The following is a 22,096-nucleotide window of genomic DNA, read 5'->3' as shown; positions in this document are numbered from 1 at the left end:
ATCGCAGTTCCTATTGTGTAAACCAGGCGTAAACCGCCCATCCAACCTGATGTGCACAGGATTTGTGCTGGAGGCTAGTTAATGCGCACAACCAATGCGCAGAAGAAGACCTTGATACTAGGCGGAGCTTACGTTTCACAAGAATGATTGACAGCTGTGAGTAGGTGAAATTCTGTTCTGTGATTGGTACAAAAATATGGTTCTCGTATAAATGAATCTTATCCATGGCTTCAAAATTAGGAACCGTTTCTTCCACAGAGCCCTATATAGGGCTCTATGGTCTCTACTCATCATACACGACCGTAGAAGATCTGGCCAGCGACGACGCTTGCCAATCAGGCTAGCTATTTGTACGGTGTGGCCTCTCATCCCTTATTATCTCTGGTCTTGTCACGCTGGTAGATTCGCCCATCTGTGATTTACTGACCTGGATCTGACAGAAGATTGTGGAATTTACGATTTTCAGCAGCAGGATTTTATGAAACTGCCAATATTTGCAAGTATTCTGAAGGATCGGTAATAATTAAAATATTTTTCATGGTGTCGGTAGTGCAAGTTGAAGTTCTGAAATACCTCATTGTACGTAGCTTTACCTACCAATTTGTTACTATGCGAGTTGTTGACGTAATTCTCAGTCCTATGTGTCATTTCAGGTGCATTTAGGTAAATATTTCATTACTATTTCTGGAGAAATTGCTCCAATATTTTCCGGCGATCGGCTAAGCGTCACCATTTTGTCAGGAAGTAATTCAAGTAAAGCCTCCAGCATACTTTCCTGCCGCTTGCCGCTGCGGCAAGCGGCAGGGCTTTCAACCAATGGCAAGCCTTTATTGTGTCCGTTTGTCTGCAATGCTGGCGTATAGCGCACGCCGCTCAGTGGCAAGCGGCAGGGTAGTATGAAACCAGCATAAAAGGTCAGAGAGATGCAGGTGGTGAACGCCGTGCAATCTCTAAATTCAGTAAATTTGCTTTGTCAGCCGTGTAATTGAATGGGATTATTTTGAAATTTAAAAGCGCTTAAAATATCACAAACAAGTAGGCCTATGTTAATTAAAACAAGCTGAAACCGTTGGGGTTCGATAATGAACCCTACAAAAATAACCTTCAAATTAATTAAATACTGTAAAATTTGATTATTACTGGATGAGAGTCACTCTGACGTAATTCGCCGTGTTGGTTAGGCTCCGATCACTCAGTGTGCAAATTGAATGGCGCGTATCAGTGATCACGGCAGCTGCGAAATTCATCGCACTTGTGTGGAAAGTGCCATCATGTGCATACGGCTTAGCAGTTTTGCCGTCTCTCTCTATCATGCATGTCATCCGCCGCCTGACTGAGGGCAGCAATCTAAGGTCAGGTCACGTCAAGTAAGCTCACGTGGTAAAGATACTCTCATCTATAGAATCTGTTAGCCTATGACCTCCCAGTCATTATTCATGAATATTTACCTGCGTCAAATGCCCCTACAGGTTGAGGTTAAATTTCTGCCATCTTTTCGTTGGCTGTGCAGTCAGCAAAAATCAGCTTATATTTGCTTCCAATTTTTAGGATCGTAAGTATCGAAAATGTAAAAAGGTACGGCGTAATACATGAAATAGAATAAAGCTTATAATGACACGCTTATGAAGTGTGTTTGTGAACTATGAAGCATGTTTACGTTCCGGTACAATTTTATGAACCGGACTATGCACAAGGATGACATAGTAGCCATCTCTAACAGTAAATGCTAAAGCATTTACGTGTTAGAGAATATGCTCGAACAACGTCCAGACTCTGGTGGCATCACAAATGTCTAAAAACAACTCAACTGAGGGTGCATAATCCAAGGGTGCGCATAAAAACAGTGACTGGTGCAGAGCCTTGCAGACTAGAGAAGAAACTCAGCTAGCCTTCTACTATTCTAGGTGTCAAATTCTGCAGCCTTTTCTAGTTTGTTTACTTTTCGTTAAGCTTACAATGACTTACCGATTCTCATTCATTCTGCAGCATCGGACAGGAATTATAACATAGTACGCACTGAATGTCAGCAAAATCGTCAATAATACACAATAACTTACATTGCCTAGGCAGTTGTGCTTGGTGATTGCACTGACATTGCATAGGAAAGAGGAGAGCGTGGCCTAGCGGTTAAGGCATAGGACTGTGAACCCAAGGGTCAAGGGTTCGAATCCCAGGTCCGGCTCTTTGTGTCCTTGAGCAAGACACTTCACTCTACTTGCTTAGTGCTTCGGAGGGCACTTTAAGCTGTCGGTCCCGTGTACATGCATATTTTCTCACATTAATGTAGTGTGCACGTTAAAGAACGTCACAGGCTATTCGAAAAGAGCAGGGGATCATCCCGGTCATGTTGACTGTACTTCAAAATACACTCATCTACTCTAGGTTCCAGAGTAAAAAATAAGTACAGCTTGTCTGTACGCAGTGCGACAATACTCATACATACATATGAGGGAGGCACTTATAAGGAAGAAGAAACTGACACCCGGGGGGATCACTCGCATACCAAAGTGGTATGCATGCTCGTCCCAGCACCTCAAAAATGGACCCTACATGGCGTAATCAGTGTGGAAAGATTTCACCCCTTATTGGCGTAAGACTCTGTAAATCTTACCCCTAAAATATGGCATAATTCGGCGTAAGAAACTAAAATGGACCCCTAAATGGCGTAAATTCTAAAACAAACCCACTGAAGTTGAAAAATATACCCTAAACGTCGAAACTTTACCTGAAAAGCACCCTTTTTCTAAAAACGGCGACGCCGCCACAAGGCCAAAAATCAACCCTTTTCGCCGTTTTTGGGGACGAGCATGCATACCACTTTGGTATGTGAGTGACCCCCCCGGGAACTGACATTGCACCACAACATGTAAACTTGCCCAGCCCAGAGTCATGCCAGTGCCAGAGTGCACCTGCACAAACCCGGAATCGATGGTATGCTAAGCCAAAAGTAGATTCTCTACACAGTGTTGTGTACGCATTATCATTACGAACTCAGAAACCCACGTGTCGCAGAACGGTGTTTTCTGATACCTAGGCTGTTTAAAAGTCTCAATCAATCAGCTGATCAGGAAGGAAAGCACTTTTCGCCGACTTTTCGGCACACAAGTGTGGCCAATTTGTGGAATAACAATTTTGATATTGGAGATACTTGGTTTTGATTGATTTACTTTTGGAATAAGTAATTCTAATGAAAAGATGAAAAGGATAATTAATTAAAAATTAATTAAACAAAATAAAAATAAAAAACTTCAATACAAAACTTGATTTGTAAAAAAGTAAATTCTCTTCTGAAGTAAAATCTCAGTGCTTCATTCCGAGGCTTTATTCCCAGCATCTATTTAATTTTCAATTTGTATGTCCATAACAGTACCTTCAAAAATGTAAATCAAAGATACGCCACCGCTCTGAGCAACTACATCTGGAACCTTAATGATAAGAAAGTATCATATTCCATCAAATGGAGAATTATTGCTCGAAGTAAATCGTACTCTACCAGCAGCAAAAAATGCAATCTATGCATTACTGAGAAATACTTTATTATAAATAAACCACAAATGTCAACCTTGAACCACAGAAACGAACTAGCAAGTGGCTGCAGGCATAGAAAAAAACATTTACTGTGTAACTATAAATAAGTCGCTCTTTTAGCATGTTTAGCAATAAGTAGGCCCAGACATGGATACGCACTTAAGACGCGTATTGTGTTGCGCAACTTTAAGATACGCGGTTGCGTTAATTCCTCTTGCGCGCGCATCAAACTCAAGACATATTCTTTGTCATTTTACACATTGCAACTGACGAGTGTGGATGGGTGAAACCATCCATACGAAACAAATTTGTATTACGATGTGGTAATTTCACTAATAATAATATTTATTTATTTATTTATTTATTTATTTATTTATTTATTTATTTATTTATTTATACACGAAAAAAGTTATCACAAACTGCTGTAAAAGAGTGCTCGATTTCGAAAAAGAGCAGTAATATTACACGTATATCAATACAGTATGTATTGGACTCGCTACACTGTGTTTCGCGTTGCTAAACGATCATCAGGCGAACTTACTACAAACTACGGAGGTTTTTTCTTCTTCCTGGCAGTGTTGCCATGTCGACATTTGCTTATGAATTCAGTCCGTTAGGCCAAGTAAAAATAAAAACATGTTTCTCGTCCGGGTTTTTAAAAATTAGGAGAATGAGGGGCTTTTTATTTTCTATTTTTTATTGGAAAACGACGCTAAATACCTGTATTTGACACCATATTTCGGGTACTCGACATGTACAGATTGATATCTGAGAAAAGGAGGAGGCCCTTTTATTTTATTGTTTTGAGAGGTAGACCCTCTAGTGATCACAAAACTCTTCTTAAATGATGTATTATGCATTTACAAAGCCGTAAAATAAGTTTCAACTTCTGAAACATCTTTTTCAACAAGTTATATCTGAAAGTTTACAAAATAAAAAGAAATTTGAAAAATCTTCAAAAAATGAGGAGGGTGCGGACGAGAAACATGTATTTTTTTTTACTCAGCCTTAACGATCTGTTTGGATCGGCTTTTTTATTATTAAGGATTGCCAATTTCTCTTCGAGGCATAGATTGCACACATACCCGTTTTGCGCCTAAAAGTATTTGATTTGAGGATGGTTTCCCAGGATATATCATATTTAACATTATTGTCTTTCAGACTCCAAATGTGTTTAGATAATTCGGTTTCGTTCTTGTATTTTTTGTGGGTAAACGACTTAACATGGTTATTATACCTTTCCTTGAATTTGCCACCAGCAAGGCCTACATAGGTTTTACAACCCTTACTGGAGCTGATGTTTATAGCTTGATACACTACTGCTTCTGACAAGCATTTCCCTTTTAAGGGGAAATTTCCTTTATATTTGCGAGTAGGCCTACAGTTGCACTGTTTCTTGGGGGTTTCTTCATTTTGCGTTTTATTTTTGAGTTTTGCGCTTTGATAATTGCACCAACATTTTTCATGCAGCTATAGCTTATTTTTACGCTGTTGCGGTTGAAAATTCTGTTCAGTTTGGACCTGAGACCATAATTTAGGTATTATGGTCTCAGGTTTGGACCCTTTGGGGAAATGCTTGTCTACAATGCTTGTAACGCTAAAAGATCACAAGGACAATTTCGCTAAGTAATAGCCCTAAGTGCAGGTTAATAAACCCGACCAAGTCAGAAATAGGTAAAGCCAGCAAGATCATGCTTGATCGCATCAACTCGACCATAAGGGACAAGCTAAAAGTAAACCAATGGCGTAATACGGCGGCAGTGTTAGATTGGTTTATCAAACTCAAAGACAAAAGCAAATTGTCTTTCCTTTCATTCGATGTCGTGACTTCTATCCCTCGATTTCCGAAACGCTATTAAGGAACACACTCAAATGGGCCAAACAGTTCACGACTGTCTCAAAACTGGAACAAGACACGATCTTACACGCGAGAAAAACACTCTTGTATGATGGTGACAGCACAGCATGGATAAAGAAGGAAAATGACAACGCATTCGACGTCGCTATGGGAGCATTTGACGGTGCCGAAGTGTGCGAGCTAGTTGGCCTGTACATGCTCCAGAAACTCAACAACGATCTCAAAGTAGAAAGCGTCGGCCTTTATAGAGACGACGGTCTCGCCGTGTTGAAGAACTCATCTGGAAGCCAAGCAGAAAGAACAAGAAAGAAGATCATCAAAATCTTCAGATCAGCAGGCTTGCAAATCACGGTTGAGGCAGTAGCAAGCTCAATCAACTTCCTGGACGCGAACTTGGACCTTCGTACAGGAATACATAAACCTTACAGAAAGCCCAACAACACCCCTGTATATGTGCATGCATTGCCAACTCAGACCATCCTCCGAACATAACCAAAAACATTCCAGCTGCTATCGGGCGTAGAATCTCAGAACTTTCATCCAACGAGGAAGTCTTCAATCGTAACGCAGAAATCTACAACAAAGCTCTAGCATCCTCAGGATATGAGGAAAAAACAAATACCAAAAGAACAATGCAACCAGTGGTAGAAAATCTCGTAACAGAAAAAGAAAAACCACTTGGTATAATCCTCCGTATAGTAGAAGTGTAAAAACGAATATTGGTCAGAAATTCTTAAAGCTTGTAGACAAGCATTTCCCCAAAGGGTCCAAACTGAACAGAATTTTCAACCGCAACAGCGTAAAAATAAGCTATAGCTGCATGAAAAATGTTGGTGCAATTATCAAAGCGCAAAACTCAAAAATAAAACGCAAAATGAAGAACCCCCCCAAGAAACAGTGCAACTGTACTCGCAAATATAAAGGAAATTGCCCTTAAAAGGGAAATGCTTGTCAGAAGCAGTAGTGTATCAAGCTAACATCAGCTCCAGTAAGGGTTGTAAAACCTATGTAGGCCTTGCTGGTGGCAAATTCAAGGAAAGGTATAATAACCATGTTAAGTCGTTTACCCACAAAAAATACAAGAACGAAACCGAATTATCTAAACACATTTGGAGTCTGAAAGACAATAATGTTAAATATGATATATCCTAGCAACCATCCTCAAATCAAATACTTTTAGGCGCAAAACGGGTATGTGCAATCTATGCCTCGAAGAGAAATTAGCAATCCTTAATAATAAAAAAGCCGATCCAAACAGATCGTTAAACAAACGGACTGAATTCATAAGCAAATGTCGACATGGCAACACTGCCAGGAAGAAGAAAAAACCTCCGTAGTTTGTAGTCATTCGCCTGATGATCGTTTAGCAACGTGAAACACAGTGTATCGAGTCCAATACATACTGTATTGATATACGTGTAATATTTATTTATTTATTTATTTATTTATTTATTTATTTATTTATTTATTTATTTATTTATTTATTTATTTATTTATTTATTTATTTATTTATTTATTTATTTATTTATTTATTTATTTATTTATTTATTTATTTATTTATTTATTTATTTATTTATTTATTTATTTATAATCTGTGTATAAAAATTTAATACTCTTTTGAAAAAATGACCATATTGCCTCCTTCATTTATTTGTTTGGGGAGGGTAAAATTGGGTGGGGGCAAGAAAGTTTTGGCAAGCCGAAAAGGGGGAAAGCAGTTTTTGGCCAGCTGAGCAAGCGATTTTGGCACACATTCATGGGGCGCGGCCTTGAATAAAATAAGACCATAAGGTTTTCAAACTTGGGATCCCAAAGGTTATATTAAAGGTATAAAACGTTTTCATAACATTTAAAAACATTTTTTGATAATATACTGCCCAACAAACACAAAATGTTTTACAGAAAACGTTTAAATGTCGGGTTATATAAAGGGTATAAAAACGTTTTATTTAAATTCCAAAAACATTTTTGAAAACTTGATACAAATCATTCTAAACAGAATGTTATTTTGGGGTTGAAAAAATATTTTGCGAAAAATGTTTGCCCAAAATATTTGCAATAACGTTTTAAAAACGTTTTCACGACCTTTATATAACCCGACATTTAAATGTTATCAAAACGTTTTGAATAAAACATTTTAAGAACATTTCTGTGTTTGCTGAGTGCAAATATTTTAACATAATGTTACTTAAGTGTTGACAAAATATTTGGCAAAAAACGTTTGCGAAAATAGTTTACAATAACATTTTTGAAAACATTTAAAAATATTGTTGTAGTGTGTTTTCATATAAAACGTATTAAAACGTTTTCATGACCTTTATATAACCCGACATTTAAATGTTATTAAAACGTTGTTACCTAAACCAAAAGCCAAAATATAACTTATTTATAACGTTTTTAAAACGTTTTTGTGTTTGCTGGGAAGCTTACTCTCAGTTTGACTGATTTCATCATCCAAGATCCAATCATGTGTTACTCCTAAATGTACTGTCAAAGGCATGTATTGCACATGTTTGTAATGAGATTTGAAACCTTTTTGAGTGAATATTTTCATTTTTCTTTCCATTGGAACTGAGGATTTGTCCCTAATTTGAGTCTACAAAAGATTGAAAAACAATGAAAACCCACCAATTTCTACTGAAAATTCAATCGAAAAAGATTTACCCCTAACTTTGTTAATCGCTAAAAGATTGGGGATCACTCCCCCAATATATTTGTACATTCATTGAATGACCTTTTTTTGACAATTTGGGTACAAAAACTCATAGGCCTACTCTGCAACTAGAAGTCAAATTTTGCACTATGATGTGTACTTGAGGTTTTTGAACTATGCCATTGGGATGAGGCCATTGTAGTCCATAGTGAGCAGTCTTCAAAGGATGATTGAACAATAATGAAAATCAATTAGTGAAAACAGTCCTTTTTACTGAAAGTCAATCTAAATAGATGAAAATTAGATTGAAATGGATTTTTGTAATGAGATTTGAAACCTTTTTGAGTGAATATTTTCATTTTTCTTTCCATTGGAACTGAGGATTTGTCCCTAAGTTGAGTCTACAAAAGATTGAAAAACAATGAAAACCCACCCATTTCTACTGAAAATTCAATCGAAAAAGATTTACCCCTAACTTTGTTAATCGCTAAAAGATTGGGGATCACTCCCTTTGATTGAAAAAAAGAAAAGAATGAAAGATTGAAAATAAAATCACTCGACTGAATATACAATCGAAAACGATTTTGTTCCTAATTCCAGACAGCAAAAAAATTTGGCCCAGATAATTTTCAATTTTTAAAAAACTTTCTCAAAATCGCATAGTTGATTTCACAAAAATTTTAATCGCTTAACATTTTCTAAAAAATTCATGAAGTTACTAAAAGTTTCACAAAATTGCTTAACATTTTTTTCAAAACTGCCTGAAGTTGCAGAAAACACTTTCAAAAGTTTTCAAAATTACTCAAAATTGCTCCACCCCTTGCATCTCAGATCTGAGACCTTGCATGCCAACATGAATAGCATTTCCCTGACTTTCTGAGTCATTCTGATGTGGGGGCGTCCTGACCATAATACTTCATAGTCGTTTACGCAGTCTGTTATTGCACTCCAAATGGTATTGTAATTTACAAGGTCAAACGGGAGATGACTTAACTTTTGTACACGTCTACACACGACCAGGTTGAGTGGTATCAGGGCTGGTATCTTCGTTAAAAATACCTTAAATTTTCACTTTTCTAAAGTCGATGGTGAATATAAGACGTGAGTATTGCTATGTTTAATTTACCAAGTAACAGTTAGTGAATCTTAATTGAGGTGTCGATGGACCAAGCGCTGTTATTTACCGTGGAATCATTGGCCTAATTTCATGCATAACATTCTCCATTGCATTGTATTGAATGACAGTCAATGTCATGACCGAATGACCCGGCCCACTGCACTGCTGCACTGCACTAACAACATGTCATGTATGTCAGTGGTATGTCATGGCGGGATGTCATAGACTCGCTTGCCAGTCCTATATACGCCGTACCTATGTATATTGAGGACTGGCTTACGCCATTTTGGATGTCAATGGGAAATACACACTTAACGATTTGCGCCGGTTAGAAACTTGAAAAAACATCTTTAAAATGTCATCAATGTATATAAAAGTGGTACCAACCGTATTGTATTGTGCTTGCTAATTTAAGACTCGGTTGAAACAAAATTAAGGATCGAAAGCATTTTAGTGTCCAAAAGGGCAAAATTATCGTCAAAGTTATGTATGTTCATAAAATTTTGAAGTTCAATATTTTTAGCTGAAAGTTCTTTCATTTGAAAGAGAATCAAATTACCTAAACAATAAGGGGTCAATCATGTTTCTAGTGCATATACTTTTGAAGTTACAAACAAAAATAGTGTCACCAAATTGTCCAAAATTTTGTGTGTGAAATTGTGACAGCAGGCACATGTACAATGTACACTACTGTATGTGACCCCAGATGACCTCCTATTCTTTACTGTAAGAAAGCTGTTTTGGATGGTCTTGATTTACACACAAATTGCTTTTGCGCTTTAACGAGCGTCCACTTGGTGGAACATAGATTGCACAATGTGATAGCTTATGAATCCATTATTATGCCAGTACCAACGTAAGTCAACATCACTTAGGTTTTGGTTATCAAAATTAATTTTTAGTAATTTTTTCCATTGAGCCCCACAGTAAAGCCATTTTGGGACCGTACAGGCACATTCCACTTCCCTATGGACGAATAGCGCCACCTGTAGTGTGTGATGTGAGCCTGACTATAACAAAGTTCTGCGAAATCGGCACCCTTGCGAAGGGTTCAGAATTGAATCGGGAGCGAAAATATCCGATCTTTGCGATCAAAAACACAAAATTACAACTTTAAACATACTATTGGCAAAAGACATTATTACCAAACAATACAGAATAGAAAATTTGACATCATTTTCTCAAAATATTCAAATATCGAAAAAGTACGCAATCCAATTCCCGTTCAAACGCGTGGGAAACTGAAAGTGCGATAATCGTGACTAGGATGTCATGATGTATACATGACGTATGCAAGGAAGGTACATACGTACAGCTTCATTCAGCGTTTCATAGTACATTGTATCTCTTGAAATGTCATGTCCTAAATATTCATTCATTATTTTACATGAATTTTCCTTTTTTTTTAGAGTTAAAAATTCTGTTGCATGATCATGGTTGTTATTTACATGTAGTGCCGTACTATTACGCTGCCTTTCGTATTCGCAGAGGAGGACAATTTCAACCTTGTTTGTTTACAAACAGAGAGAGGTAGACAAAGGGCCTGTCAAAACTGTTCCGCTTGTCCAAATACTCAAGTATCAAAAGGATGGTCCACAATGGAGTGATTCACGCAACATGAATAGGGGATTAAAAAACTGTGAAGTAGGACCTTGCTCGAGAAACACTAGCTACGAATTTGCTCACAGATGCCCTCGCATTCGTAGCTAGCGTCCTTTCGTAACTGAATGCAGTGCGGGAATAAACAAGTAAATAACACCGTATACGGTACTTTAAATACAATAGGCCACTGACTGCTTCAATAAGCATACCCTCAAATACCACTTTCCACATAACATGACATACCAATTTGTTACTATACACATTCCCAACATAATTCTCAGTAATACTTCGCATTTCAAGTGCAATTGCGTGAATATTTCATCACTAAAATTGCTCCCATTTTTCCATTGATCGGCGATGATTCAACTGTCAGTTCACGAAGTAAAATTTACTGTTGTTTCTAGTTTGTAATTTCAATTTCCCTAGACATGTGTATTAATAAACAAAACTCTTAAAAATAATAAATTTTTCTAATTGCTACTGACAGTATATCGGAAATTACTTCTTCATTAACTGCTGATTTGTTTTTGGACTATTTTATAACACTATATCAATATTTTGTATATTGTTAAATTAGGTTTGTACTAAAAACACAAACATAACAGAGACAAGTCCAACACAGCTAAAACGCTCCACCTCATTGGTTAAAAACTAATTGCTTATCACGTGAGCCTGTTACGTAAGCACAATTTATGTGTGTGAAATGCCCTCGTAGGTTGAGACTGTTTCACCATCAGCACGGCGCAAACAGCTACAATAATAATAGCATGTTCAGGCCGGATCCAGCTCTGAAAAACTTGCCGAAAATTTAGCTGATATTTCCTTTATAATGTTAGGATCGTATGCATCGAAAGTGCAAACAGGTAGGTAATAGTACAATAAAACTTATTTAATGACACGCTTATTAATATGTGCTGGTTAAGTAAGCCAATACATAGCATTTTTATATCCCGATGCATTTTTATACACCGGGTTCCGACCGATATTCAGTACGAACGGAATCTAACGGTCAAACAGTGTCCGAAATAAGGAAAATATGGAGGTTGTCCCGAGGATAACCAAAGCTTAAATTCTACTTGTCCTCAAAACATTTTGGTTGTCCCCAAAATGTGCCATATTTTTTAGTCTTTTGTTCTGGAAAATCCGTAGCCACAAATTGCTAAACATGTACAAGCTTCAAGATTTGCCATTCTGATCATGCAGATCTCAAGCACTGCCACCATTGGGAACTCAGTGAAATGGTTATAAAAAATGTTCAGAACTGGACATGCTGAACAAGTTGACATCACATCATATTATAATACTATGTGCTAGCAGACGTGGTCTATAGATCTTGCGTAAGGATACAAATTACAATCAAACATGAAGTCAAAACTCAAAATTTAATTTCAAGTTTTATAAAATCAAACATGATTTTAGAGGTAAAATATAGTGGTTGTCCAGGGGATAAGTACATAGCTCAATATGGTTGTCCCCAGTGATTTTTGGACAAGAGGACAAGAGGATAAGTGCTTATTTCGAACACTGCGGTCAAAGCAAGCTTTGACCGTTAGTAAATATTTCGAACAAGTAGGACCATGTGCTTCTTTTGTCGAATTTGGCATCAAGATTTTGGAAACAGTTCAGAACACGATCATGTCAGAAATTAATATTTTGTTCTGGGTCTGATTATTCGGACTAATTTACATGTAGGCCTAATTGTAATTTAAAGTTTGAATATTAAATTAGTCCTACAATGTATGCCTACTTGTACATGTAAACAGCCATTCTTTTCGGGAACGGCTGTCTAGTACAACAGCGTCGCTATAATTTACCAGCGTATGTAGTGATTGTAGTCGGTTTTCACTCATTGTTCAAAACGTGACATGATGTATACCCCGAAATGGTCTACTTTTTAATAGCGGACCTCAACTCCAAAACATTTTAGTGATAGTTAAAAAATGTGATCCCCAACCCTTTGCTTACTGTACTTTGGACGAATTTGTAGAAAAATGCCCGGTACAAATAACAAAGCTTTTTGAGTTTTGAGTTTATTTCAACTGGTGGTGTAGGATCGCAAGGTGAGTGAATTTGTGATGAGGTTTCCTGGTTTCTTCAATGATAGCAGGATACGAGACGTAGGCTAAAAAAGGGTCATACGCATTGTGAGGCTGGTGTTCCTTGAATTCTTGAATTTGCTGGTATCGTTTCAGACTGTCTTGGCATGTGTAAGTCAGTCCCAGAACAAAATATTATTGAAAAACATTTGTAATCATGTTCTGGGTCTGAACTGTTTCCATTCTAAATCTTGATGGCAAACTGGACAATGGATCCCTGACCCTGTTGCGTGAATCACTCTATTGTGGCCCATACTGATGATACTTGAGCATTTGGACAAACGGAACAATTTTGACAGGAAATTGTCTACATCTCTGTTTGTAAACAGACAAGGATGTCAAAATTGTCATCCTCGCTGAATAGGAAAGTAACAGGGGTTGTACACCCACTAAGGGAGGTACATGTACATGTACATGTATGTTATGCAAGTTTTTAGGCTTTTGCCTGAATTCACTGGCTTTTTTGTAGTCGAGATTTCAGCACTTTCTTTTATTTTCAGCCCGTTTTAGTTCCATTCTAGTCATTTTCATGCTGTGTTTCAAGGTTTTTGTCAAAAGTGGACTTTCATCCCTGTTGTAACATTTTGAATAAGGCAAAGTGGTGATCAAAATGAAAGTCGATATTTATTGTAACATTTTTTTCAAACCATAATGAGGCAACTATTTCATTATTCATTATTTTTGCAATGCATGTTAGATATTATGTTGATGTCTAAATTCAGAAGCCAAGTTATTTTGATGAATCAACTGTATCTTTAGAGCAAAGGTAGACTATGCCATAGTCTATTTTTGATAAATAAAAGCATGTTAATCATGATGAAAGCATTCAGTTGAACTCGAAATTATACTGATATTTAATACATCAAAATACTAGTATAAAATTGTTATGAAAAAGTTAATATAATTATATTAGTGACAGTAAAAGTAAAGTGGCTTATATTATTGAATGCAACATATCATAATGTCATAATTGTATTGGCACTTCAGTACTGAAAAATTCTGATTTTAGAATCTGCCAGTTTATTAATCGCGAAATTCCAGGTTAAAATAGACTATGGACATTCAATTAAAAGCGTGATTTTGAACAGGCAAAGTCCCTAACACTCACACTGTCAATCATACTTGTTTATCAATCAAATTTAACATAAGCAAATACAAGACGCGCTCATTGACTTACTGACGCTGTTCATGCAATTACACAACACACAAAAGGCGGCGAGGCCACATACTTGTGTACCATGTAGTTATTAATGGTAATGACAGGTACCCGGAGGATTTAAACCATAACGAGATCTGGGCGACCAATCACAAGCCAGATCCATTTGAAGATGCATTACATCATCGCCAATTTTAGTAGGCCAGATTTCCGACAATCTCATCCATAGAAGCTCATAGACAGCCGTGTTAAGCATGTAAACCGCAATCCAATGTCAGTAGTCCACTTGGGAAGCTAACAAACAGAGGGAGTAGGGTGACTGAAAAGATCAGATGTGAAAATCTATCAATTGTGCACACATTAATTAAATCAGAGTTTTAAGCTTAAATACAATATCCAGAGTATGCACAATGGGCAAGTGGACTACGGGGTAGTCTAGAGCAAAGGTAGCCTTTATATTGAACAGTCAAAAATTTAGTTGAAGTGCAATTTTAGAATGCTTTTGATGCTATCACCCGTTGTGGTACCGTACTTTACACGATGCCATGCTCCATATAGCACAGGACTCTTATGAATGTGAAGCTATAAACAAGCAAATTCAAGGCTACAACTTCTCGAGTAATTACTGGTGACAAATCCCCACATGTGTTCTGACCCTGCTAGCTGGCTGGTCACTATCCCTGTCATAAGCGGACTGTTTAGGCTATAAATATTTTTTTTTTCATTTCCTTCAGATTTTTTTAGTATTTTGCAGTAAAATAATGAAATTCTAAGAAATATTTTGAACAAAATTTACTTGATTTGATTAGAGGTATAAACAATTGATACTTCAGTTCTGTAAATGAACCAAAATGTTAAATGTATGGCTGCTGTGTACTTACATACATGTACAAAGGCATTGAGACATAGCAATTTTTTAGCTTTACTGTGGCCATGCAGAGCATTGAGTTGGAACAAAGAGAATATATTTTGTGTCAAGAAAAGAACATGTCAGAGGGCAGAACACGACCATGCAATCTGGCACTGCTTTGGATAATTCTTGTGGGTCTTAGCATAGATTTCTATGGTTTTAGGCTGTGGAAATGTTACTTTATACCATGCAGGCTGGTGATTTTGAAACTGTACCAGCCAGGTCCCTTATTTACTCATCACTTGCAATCGGATGGTGCTAATTTCCATCCCTGTGTAGGCCTATCCCTTTACATGTAGTACTGATCATTCTCACATTGTGTTTTTTTTCTTAATCCTCGTACCAGCAGATTGAGAGAAGAGGAAGAGAATTGGAGTAGGAATTACTATACTTTATGCAGCACTTCATATTTTGTGTAGCTTCCATTTTGTAACAAAGAAAACAATGAGAAAAGCCAACCAGCAAAGAACTTGTAAGTATGCATAGCTTGTGTTGGGTTATTCCATTAAGTCCACACTCCCCCTGTGGAAGATTGTGGAAGGTATTTCAAACGGAAGGAATTTCAAATGGAATTAGCACATTAATCAACTATTTGAAACTTGCCCTCCCTCAGTGGAGGATTCAGGTTGAATCTTTCTCAGAGTTTGTATGAAATTCAAGTGGGGCTGCCTAATGTGTTCATTCCATTTGAAATTCATTCTCTTCCTGTGGAAGATACTTCCAAAATCTTCTACAGGGGTAGTGTGGATGTTAAATGGAAAATCCCATTGTAATATGATGGGGAGTGGGGAGCATTTTGGGGATAGTTGGTAGCCCCCATTGTGCGAATGGAGTCAGATGGCCTAGATGGGGTGGGATGGGGAGGGTGGGACCTACCATTCAAGCCAAAAACTGCACCGCAAACAATAGTTGCAACAATATTTTGTAACCCCCTGAGAACTAAGTACCGTACTATATACCTGTCTGATTGGTTACATGTAAGTATGCAATCAAATTAGTTCAATCGATAAGGCATTCGGCTATGGTGCGAGAGGTTGCGGGTTCAAACCCCGGTGGTGGCTAGTACGCTAACAATTTGAGTTACATGAAGCTTGAAATTCCCCTGGACAAGGAACTTACAGCTAATTGTCTCGTTGTAACCCGTACGAAACTTAGGGAGCTGATCCTGGCTGTAAAGGTCAATTGTGGAATGTCTAGGGTGTGCGCTTCTCAGCAGCAAATCCCTGTGGTGTTGTTTAATGGTTTATGGAATGATGTGGGCCATAGTGGTCATCAGCAATAACCTGTAAAAGTGAGCTGATGCTTGTGGATCAATGTTTAGCCGTGTCGCTTTTTAAAAAAAATATACACTTATCTGTTTGAACAAATAAATACACCTTCTAAGTATTTAAGCTCAATCCACTTCAGCCCTACCACCATTCTTACCATGTTGCTGATTGGTGAACAATAAATCATAATAGTCTACTTGTAACCAATCAGCAGGTAGTACTCATGGGTTTATGCAACAGATTGTCAGCAGTCCATGCCAGAGGACAGATAAGATGTGAGGAGACAAGTGAGAAAACTTCAGGTGAAGTCAAAGCTACCCCACAAGCAACAGTTGTAACAATTTTGGACATGTTATATTGCCAGCCTGCTATGCTAATTGCCTAAGTCATTTTGACAACAAAGTACAAAATATGGTTCAAACATGCATTTAAACATATTTATTCACCAATATTTGCACAAGAACCAATGATAATGATACAAATGAAAGGGAATAATGAGAAATAATTAGGGTGATTACGTGCTTGAACCACATTTTGTTCTTTGTTTTCAAAACTACAAAAAACGACTTAGGCAATTAGCGTAGCAGGCTTACGATATGTGAAATATAGCTTTTTAGAGCAGTTTCGACTTCTCATTTTAGGAAACTTAAAAAATGTAGTATGTTTTGATAAAAATATCTTTGGGAACAAAGTTGGATGGGAGTGAGGTTGGTAAGCTCTGGTCCTGAAACCGGGATGAGTGACAAGTGCATGGGTCAGTGGGGGTGAAGATCTGAAATGATATTGGCTGGGGGAGGGAGGGATCTATTCACTATTCCAGAAACATACAGCACTAATTTTTGTGGGATTAAAAATATTATCTTGTTTTGCCAAGTGAAACATAGCTAAATCCTAATCCTTTAGTTGGTTCTAACTTTCAATCAAAGTAAAATTTTAATATTTGGCCAATTTTTGGAAACAAAGGCCAAAAATGTGTGTTGTGTCTTTCGTATGCTGTGACAATCAAGCCTAAAGACTTGGACTAAGCCTATGCATTTTCTAATATCTTTTATAACCAATTACCAAAATAAACATAACAAACTCAGATCCTATACTACACATTTTGAATGCTTAGACTTGTGCCAAGGGACTGAAATGGTAAGAAATCATGCAAAATTGCATGCTTTTGACCTATTCAAAAATATTGCAAAGCTTTCAAAATTTTACTTTAATTGCCAGTTAGAAGAACTAACTAAAGGTTACTTTAAGATTTAGCTATTTGTCATTTGGCAAAACAGGATAATATTTTTTTCAATCCAAAAATAATATTCTTTTAATTGGTTTCTCAACAATTTCTCAAAGATTTTGCTGCATTGTACATGTAGGTGTTGTGATCAAGTAAAAGTGAGTTGTTAGTCACAAAAAGTACTAACTTCTCCTGATTCCAGAAAAATACATCGCTAATATTTTGGGATTAAAAAATATTTGTTTTGCCAAATGAAACATATTTAAATTCTAATCCTTTATTTAGTTCTACCTGGCAATAAAAAGTAAATTTTTGATATTTTTGCAATTTGAGGCAAATAGTTACAAAATTATAAGACTTTGCACAAGTCTTTAACTATATACAAAATCTACATAGAGTATCAAAGAGTTAGCTCATTATTTTAATATTTTGTTATTTTTGTTGATAGTTGGTTATGAAAAAGATTAGAAAATGGGTTAAATTCCAAAAAGTAGAATGCATATCTAACCAAATATTAAAATTTAACTTTAATTGTCATTTAGAACTAAGTAAAGGATTAGGATTCAGCTATGTGTCATTTGGCAAAACAAGATAATATTTTTTTAAATCCAAAAACATCAGTGCTGCATTTTTCTGGAATAGGAAGTAATCTTAATCTAATGCTTTTTAAAATTCTAACCCTAACCCTAACCTTAACATGAACATTGATAATCCTAGTCCTAACTTAAACCTTCCATACCCATACAATGATCCTAATCATAGTCCTAATAATCTGAAACCTTAAGGTGGTACGAAAGGCAAAATCAAGTTGCTCTGATTGAGATTAAAATAGACTTGTTGCAGAGAGATATGCAAAATAATCTTAATTCCAAAAAATGAGTTAAATCGGACAAACGGTTTTTGAGATATTGCTGTTGAAAGATTCTTTGTATTCTATTGTTTTTTGCCAATATATTGATGAAGTTAATGAGGAAAATTGGCAAAATGTGCTCATTAATATTAATTTTTGCCAATATTTTCCCAATATTTTATGAATAAACCTTCATACTACTTTTATCTTTAAGAATTTTGACCTGAAACTTTGCCAATGTGTCTCTATGACCTAAACCTTTAACATGTGATTTTCCCGCCCATCTAATTTGCATATTTGCATAATTAATTAGCCTTAAGTATAATGCTAATTAATTATGCAAATATGCAAATTAGAGGGCGGAAAATCACATGTTAATGTTTTAGGCCATAGAAACACATTGGCAAAGTTTCATGTCAAAATCATATAAAATAAAAGTAGTATGAAGGTTTATTCATAAGATATTGGTATAATATTGGCAAACATGAATATTCAGAGCACATTATGCCAATTTTCCTCATTAACTTCATCAATATATTGGCAAAAACAATAGAATACAAAGAAACTAAAAACATGTATATCTTGACAACCGTATGTCCGATTTCCTTCAAACAAAAAATATTTTGCTCAGTGTATTTAGCTTAACTTATTCAATCTATTCAAATGGTTCTAAATTCAGTTTCTGTTTTCCAGAAACATCATTTCGAACCCCCTTAATGCTGTGCATGCTAACCACATTCTTAACATAATAAAACCCAAGTTTTGTGATATTTCCCCAAAATATCAAGAGCTATCTCAAAAACACTAAACCAGTACTAGGCTTGTACTAATTTTAATGCATTTTTATGATTCTAAATATGTTCATGAAAATGTACATTTCTGAAATTTTTGAATTAAAAGAAAAAATTGGAACTTGTCGTCTCCAATAAACACCCATGTGGAAAGAGTTTTAAAAATATCTTAACACTAAAGGTAACACCATTCACTAATCATCTTGAAGCGTTTCTGGCATCTTGAAGCGTTCCCGGGGGGTCAATAAGGTAAAGTACTTTAGGTAAGTAATTGAATACCCAAGAGGAAGAAGGGCCCAACTCCATCAAAACTGGTTTTGAGATATTAAGAAAAAACTTCATATTTGGTGTGATCTAGCAAAGTCAGTCTGAAGCCGGACATATTCAATTTTCAGTTTCTTACAAGATTGTAAACAGTATTTGCAAAGCTACATTTTGCAGAAAACCACATTGAATGTGGACAACCAGTTCGAAAGATGTGGGCGGTTAAAGAGTTTTCAAAACAATAGGAAACAAAATGAAATTCTTTCTTTGTTTGGCTATATCTCAAGATCGATATTTCTGACTTCTGACTGATTTTGTTTGATCACATCACATGATTTGGAAAAGCTTTAGAGCCAGAATGTTTTCATCTTTAGGGACATTTAATACATGAACATATATTATTACATACATGTAAAATGATATATGATGATTCCATGGCAACGATACAAGTCTTAATATGAGCCAGAGTTGGGCCTTTCCTCCATAATGTACCCAATATTTGTGGCAGAAAGGCCCATCTCCATGGAGTTGGGCCTTTCTTCATGGAAACCATGGAAGACTTAGAGAGTGGATTTGAGGCCTTCTTTCACTCACAAGGAAGAAGTGCTAGCAATAAAATACTGCATCTAACTCATTTTTTGAAATGGTGGAGTTGAGCCGTTCTTCCACTTAGGTATTCATTTGCATTTGATTGATAATATATTCTTATCATTTCAGCTGTGAAGCAGTGGATTCATCCCCCACAGGCACTAACCAGTGGCCATGTAGTATATAATGTTAAGGTAGGTTTAACAATAATGATTATGAAAATAAGTTTTAAGGTGAAATCTTGAGAAGTCTTGGACTCGAATTTTCAAATTACAGCTTCCATTAGAGCCACTGCAATTCTTGCCACACAACAGAAATAACACAGAGCCAGAACGTACATGCGTAGAAGTGCATTATTTGGCTTGTTGCGCTATCAAATCATGTGTGCTAACCTTATCCTGCAGAGTACCACTCGCATACAAAGGGCAGTATGTTGCCATGCCTGCAGTACAACTAGTAAAGTCATGGACATTACTATCAAAGTCAGAGTGAAACAAAGTATATTACCATCTTGTATCTTGGTGTAGATTATTCATCCAGTAGTTCATTATTTTGTAAATTAAATCTAATACTGGGGACTAAAATGTTACAACTCAAAAGACATCATACTGGTCCAAATGATGCATACATCATGCAAAAATTTAAAGTATGTTATGGACTTCCCCACCTTAACGATAATTAGTTACTGGTACCTGTTGAAAATTTATTGTTTGTTATGGATTCCCAGTGAAAAGCATCTTTGACTTTTTTTTCATGCACTCACAGTGTTCTCACCACTATCCTGTGTTTACATTAGAGTGCCTTTGCCATTAATGACCTTTTCAATAAATCCTATAAGCCGGGTAGATCTGAGATATCGTCATTTGATGTCATGCCGATGTGCACATTGTTTAGCAAACATCGTTTCTGCGCATTTCAAAGCTGTGAAGTGCGCAGTAACGATGTGCGCATCGGCGTGACGACATTTCAGGTCTACCCGCAAAGGCTTTTGGGATTTACCGAAAAAGGTGAATTTCAGGTCTACTCGCAAAGGCTTTTGGGATTTACCGAAAAAGGTGAATTTTCAGGTCTACTCGCAAAGGCTTTTGGGATTTACCGAAAAAGGTGAATTTCCAGGTCTACCCGCAAAGGCTTTTGGGATTTACCGAAAAAGGTGAATTTCCAGGAATTTCGAAAAAGGTGAATTTTCAGGTCTACTCGCAAAGGCTTTTGGGATTTACCGAAAAAGGTGAATTTTCAGGTCTACTCGCAAAGGCTTTTGGGATTTACCGAAAAAGGTGAATTTCCAGATCTACTCGCTCTAAAGGCTTTTGGGATTTACCGAAAAAGGTGAATTTTCAGGTCTACTACTCGCAAAGGCTTTTGGGATTTACGAAAAAGGTGAATTTTCAGGTCTACTCAATAAAGGCTTTTGGGATTTACGAAAAAGGTGAATTTCAGGTCTACTCAAGAAAGGCTTTTGGGATTTACCGAAAAAGGTGAATTTTCAGGTCTACTCGCAAAGGCTTTTGGGATTTACCGAAAAAGGTGAATTTCCAGGTCTACTCGCAAAGGCTTTTGGGATTTACCGAAAAAGGTGAATTTTCAGGTCTACTCGCAACTTAGGCTTTTGGGATTTACCGAAAAAGGTGAATTTTCAGGTCTACTCAAAGGCTTTTGGGATTTACCGAAAAAAGGTGAATTTTCAGGTCTACTCTTAAAGGCTTTTTGGATTTACGAAAAAGGTGAATTTTCAGGTCTACTCGCAACTTAGGCTTTTGGGATTTACGAAAAAGGTGAATTTTCAGGTCTACTCTTAAAGGCTTTTGGGATTTACCGAAAAAGGTGAATTTTCAGGTCTACTGCAAAGGCTTTTGGGATTTACGAAAAAGGTGAATTTTCAGGTCTACTCTTAAAGGCTTTTGGGATTTACGAAAAAAGGTGACTTTTCAGGTCTACTCGCAAAGGCTTTTGGGATTTACCGAAAAAGGTGGATTTACATGTCCTGATGGTATGCTTACTGTTATACAACTTATACTACATTTGTGTGCCTTGTTACAGCTTTTAGGAAGCACAACAGTAGACAGCTCAAAAGGTTCAGAAGTTGTGAGGGAAGCAGTAAGAAAACTCAAAGTAAGTAGTGCAGTTATTCTTACATAAAGAATATAATATGATAAAAAGTAAGTTTAGACAATGTGGCAGCTTCAAGCT

The 22,096-nt window shown here is 36.6% G+C and overlaps 2 protein-coding genes across 2 annotated transcripts in view; one reads left to right on the top strand and one right to left on the bottom strand.

Moving 5' to 3' along the window:
- LOC140141758 (telomerase protein component 1-like) overlaps window positions 1-2,106 on the bottom strand; it is a 78,715-nt gene extending 76,609 nt beyond the window's left edge. Inside the window, 1 exon segment of the mRNA XM_072163626.1 lies at window positions 2,058-2,106. The gene's annotated coding sequence lies outside the window, so the exon portion shown is untranslated.
- A 6,942-nt stretch (window positions 2,107-9,048) lies between these two features.
- Window positions 9,049-22,096, top strand: part of LOC140142177 (PTB domain-containing engulfment adapter protein 1-like) — a 35,191-nt gene continuing 22,143 nt past the window's right edge. Inside the window, exons 1-4 of the mRNA XM_072164144.1 lie at window positions 9,049-9,140; window positions 15,270-15,392; window positions 20,036-20,100; window positions 21,947-22,018. Of these exons, the coding sequence (XP_072020245.1) occupies window positions 15,365-15,392; window positions 20,036-20,100; window positions 21,947-22,018 (165 nt within the window). The 5' untranslated portion in view covers window positions 9,049-9,140; window positions 15,270-15,364. The remainder of the gene's footprint in view (window positions 9,141-15,269; window positions 15,393-20,035; window positions 20,101-21,946; window positions 22,019-22,096) is intronic.

Source organism: Amphiura filiformis, chromosome 20 (genome assembly GCF_039555335.1).
Source record: "Amphiura filiformis chromosome 20, Afil_fr2py, whole genome shotgun sequence".
In the NCBI taxonomy this organism is placed as follows: Eukaryota; Metazoa; Echinodermata; class Ophiuroidea; order Amphilepidida; family Amphiuridae; genus Amphiura; species Amphiura filiformis.
This window is presented reverse-complemented; position numbering and strand designations above follow the sequence as displayed.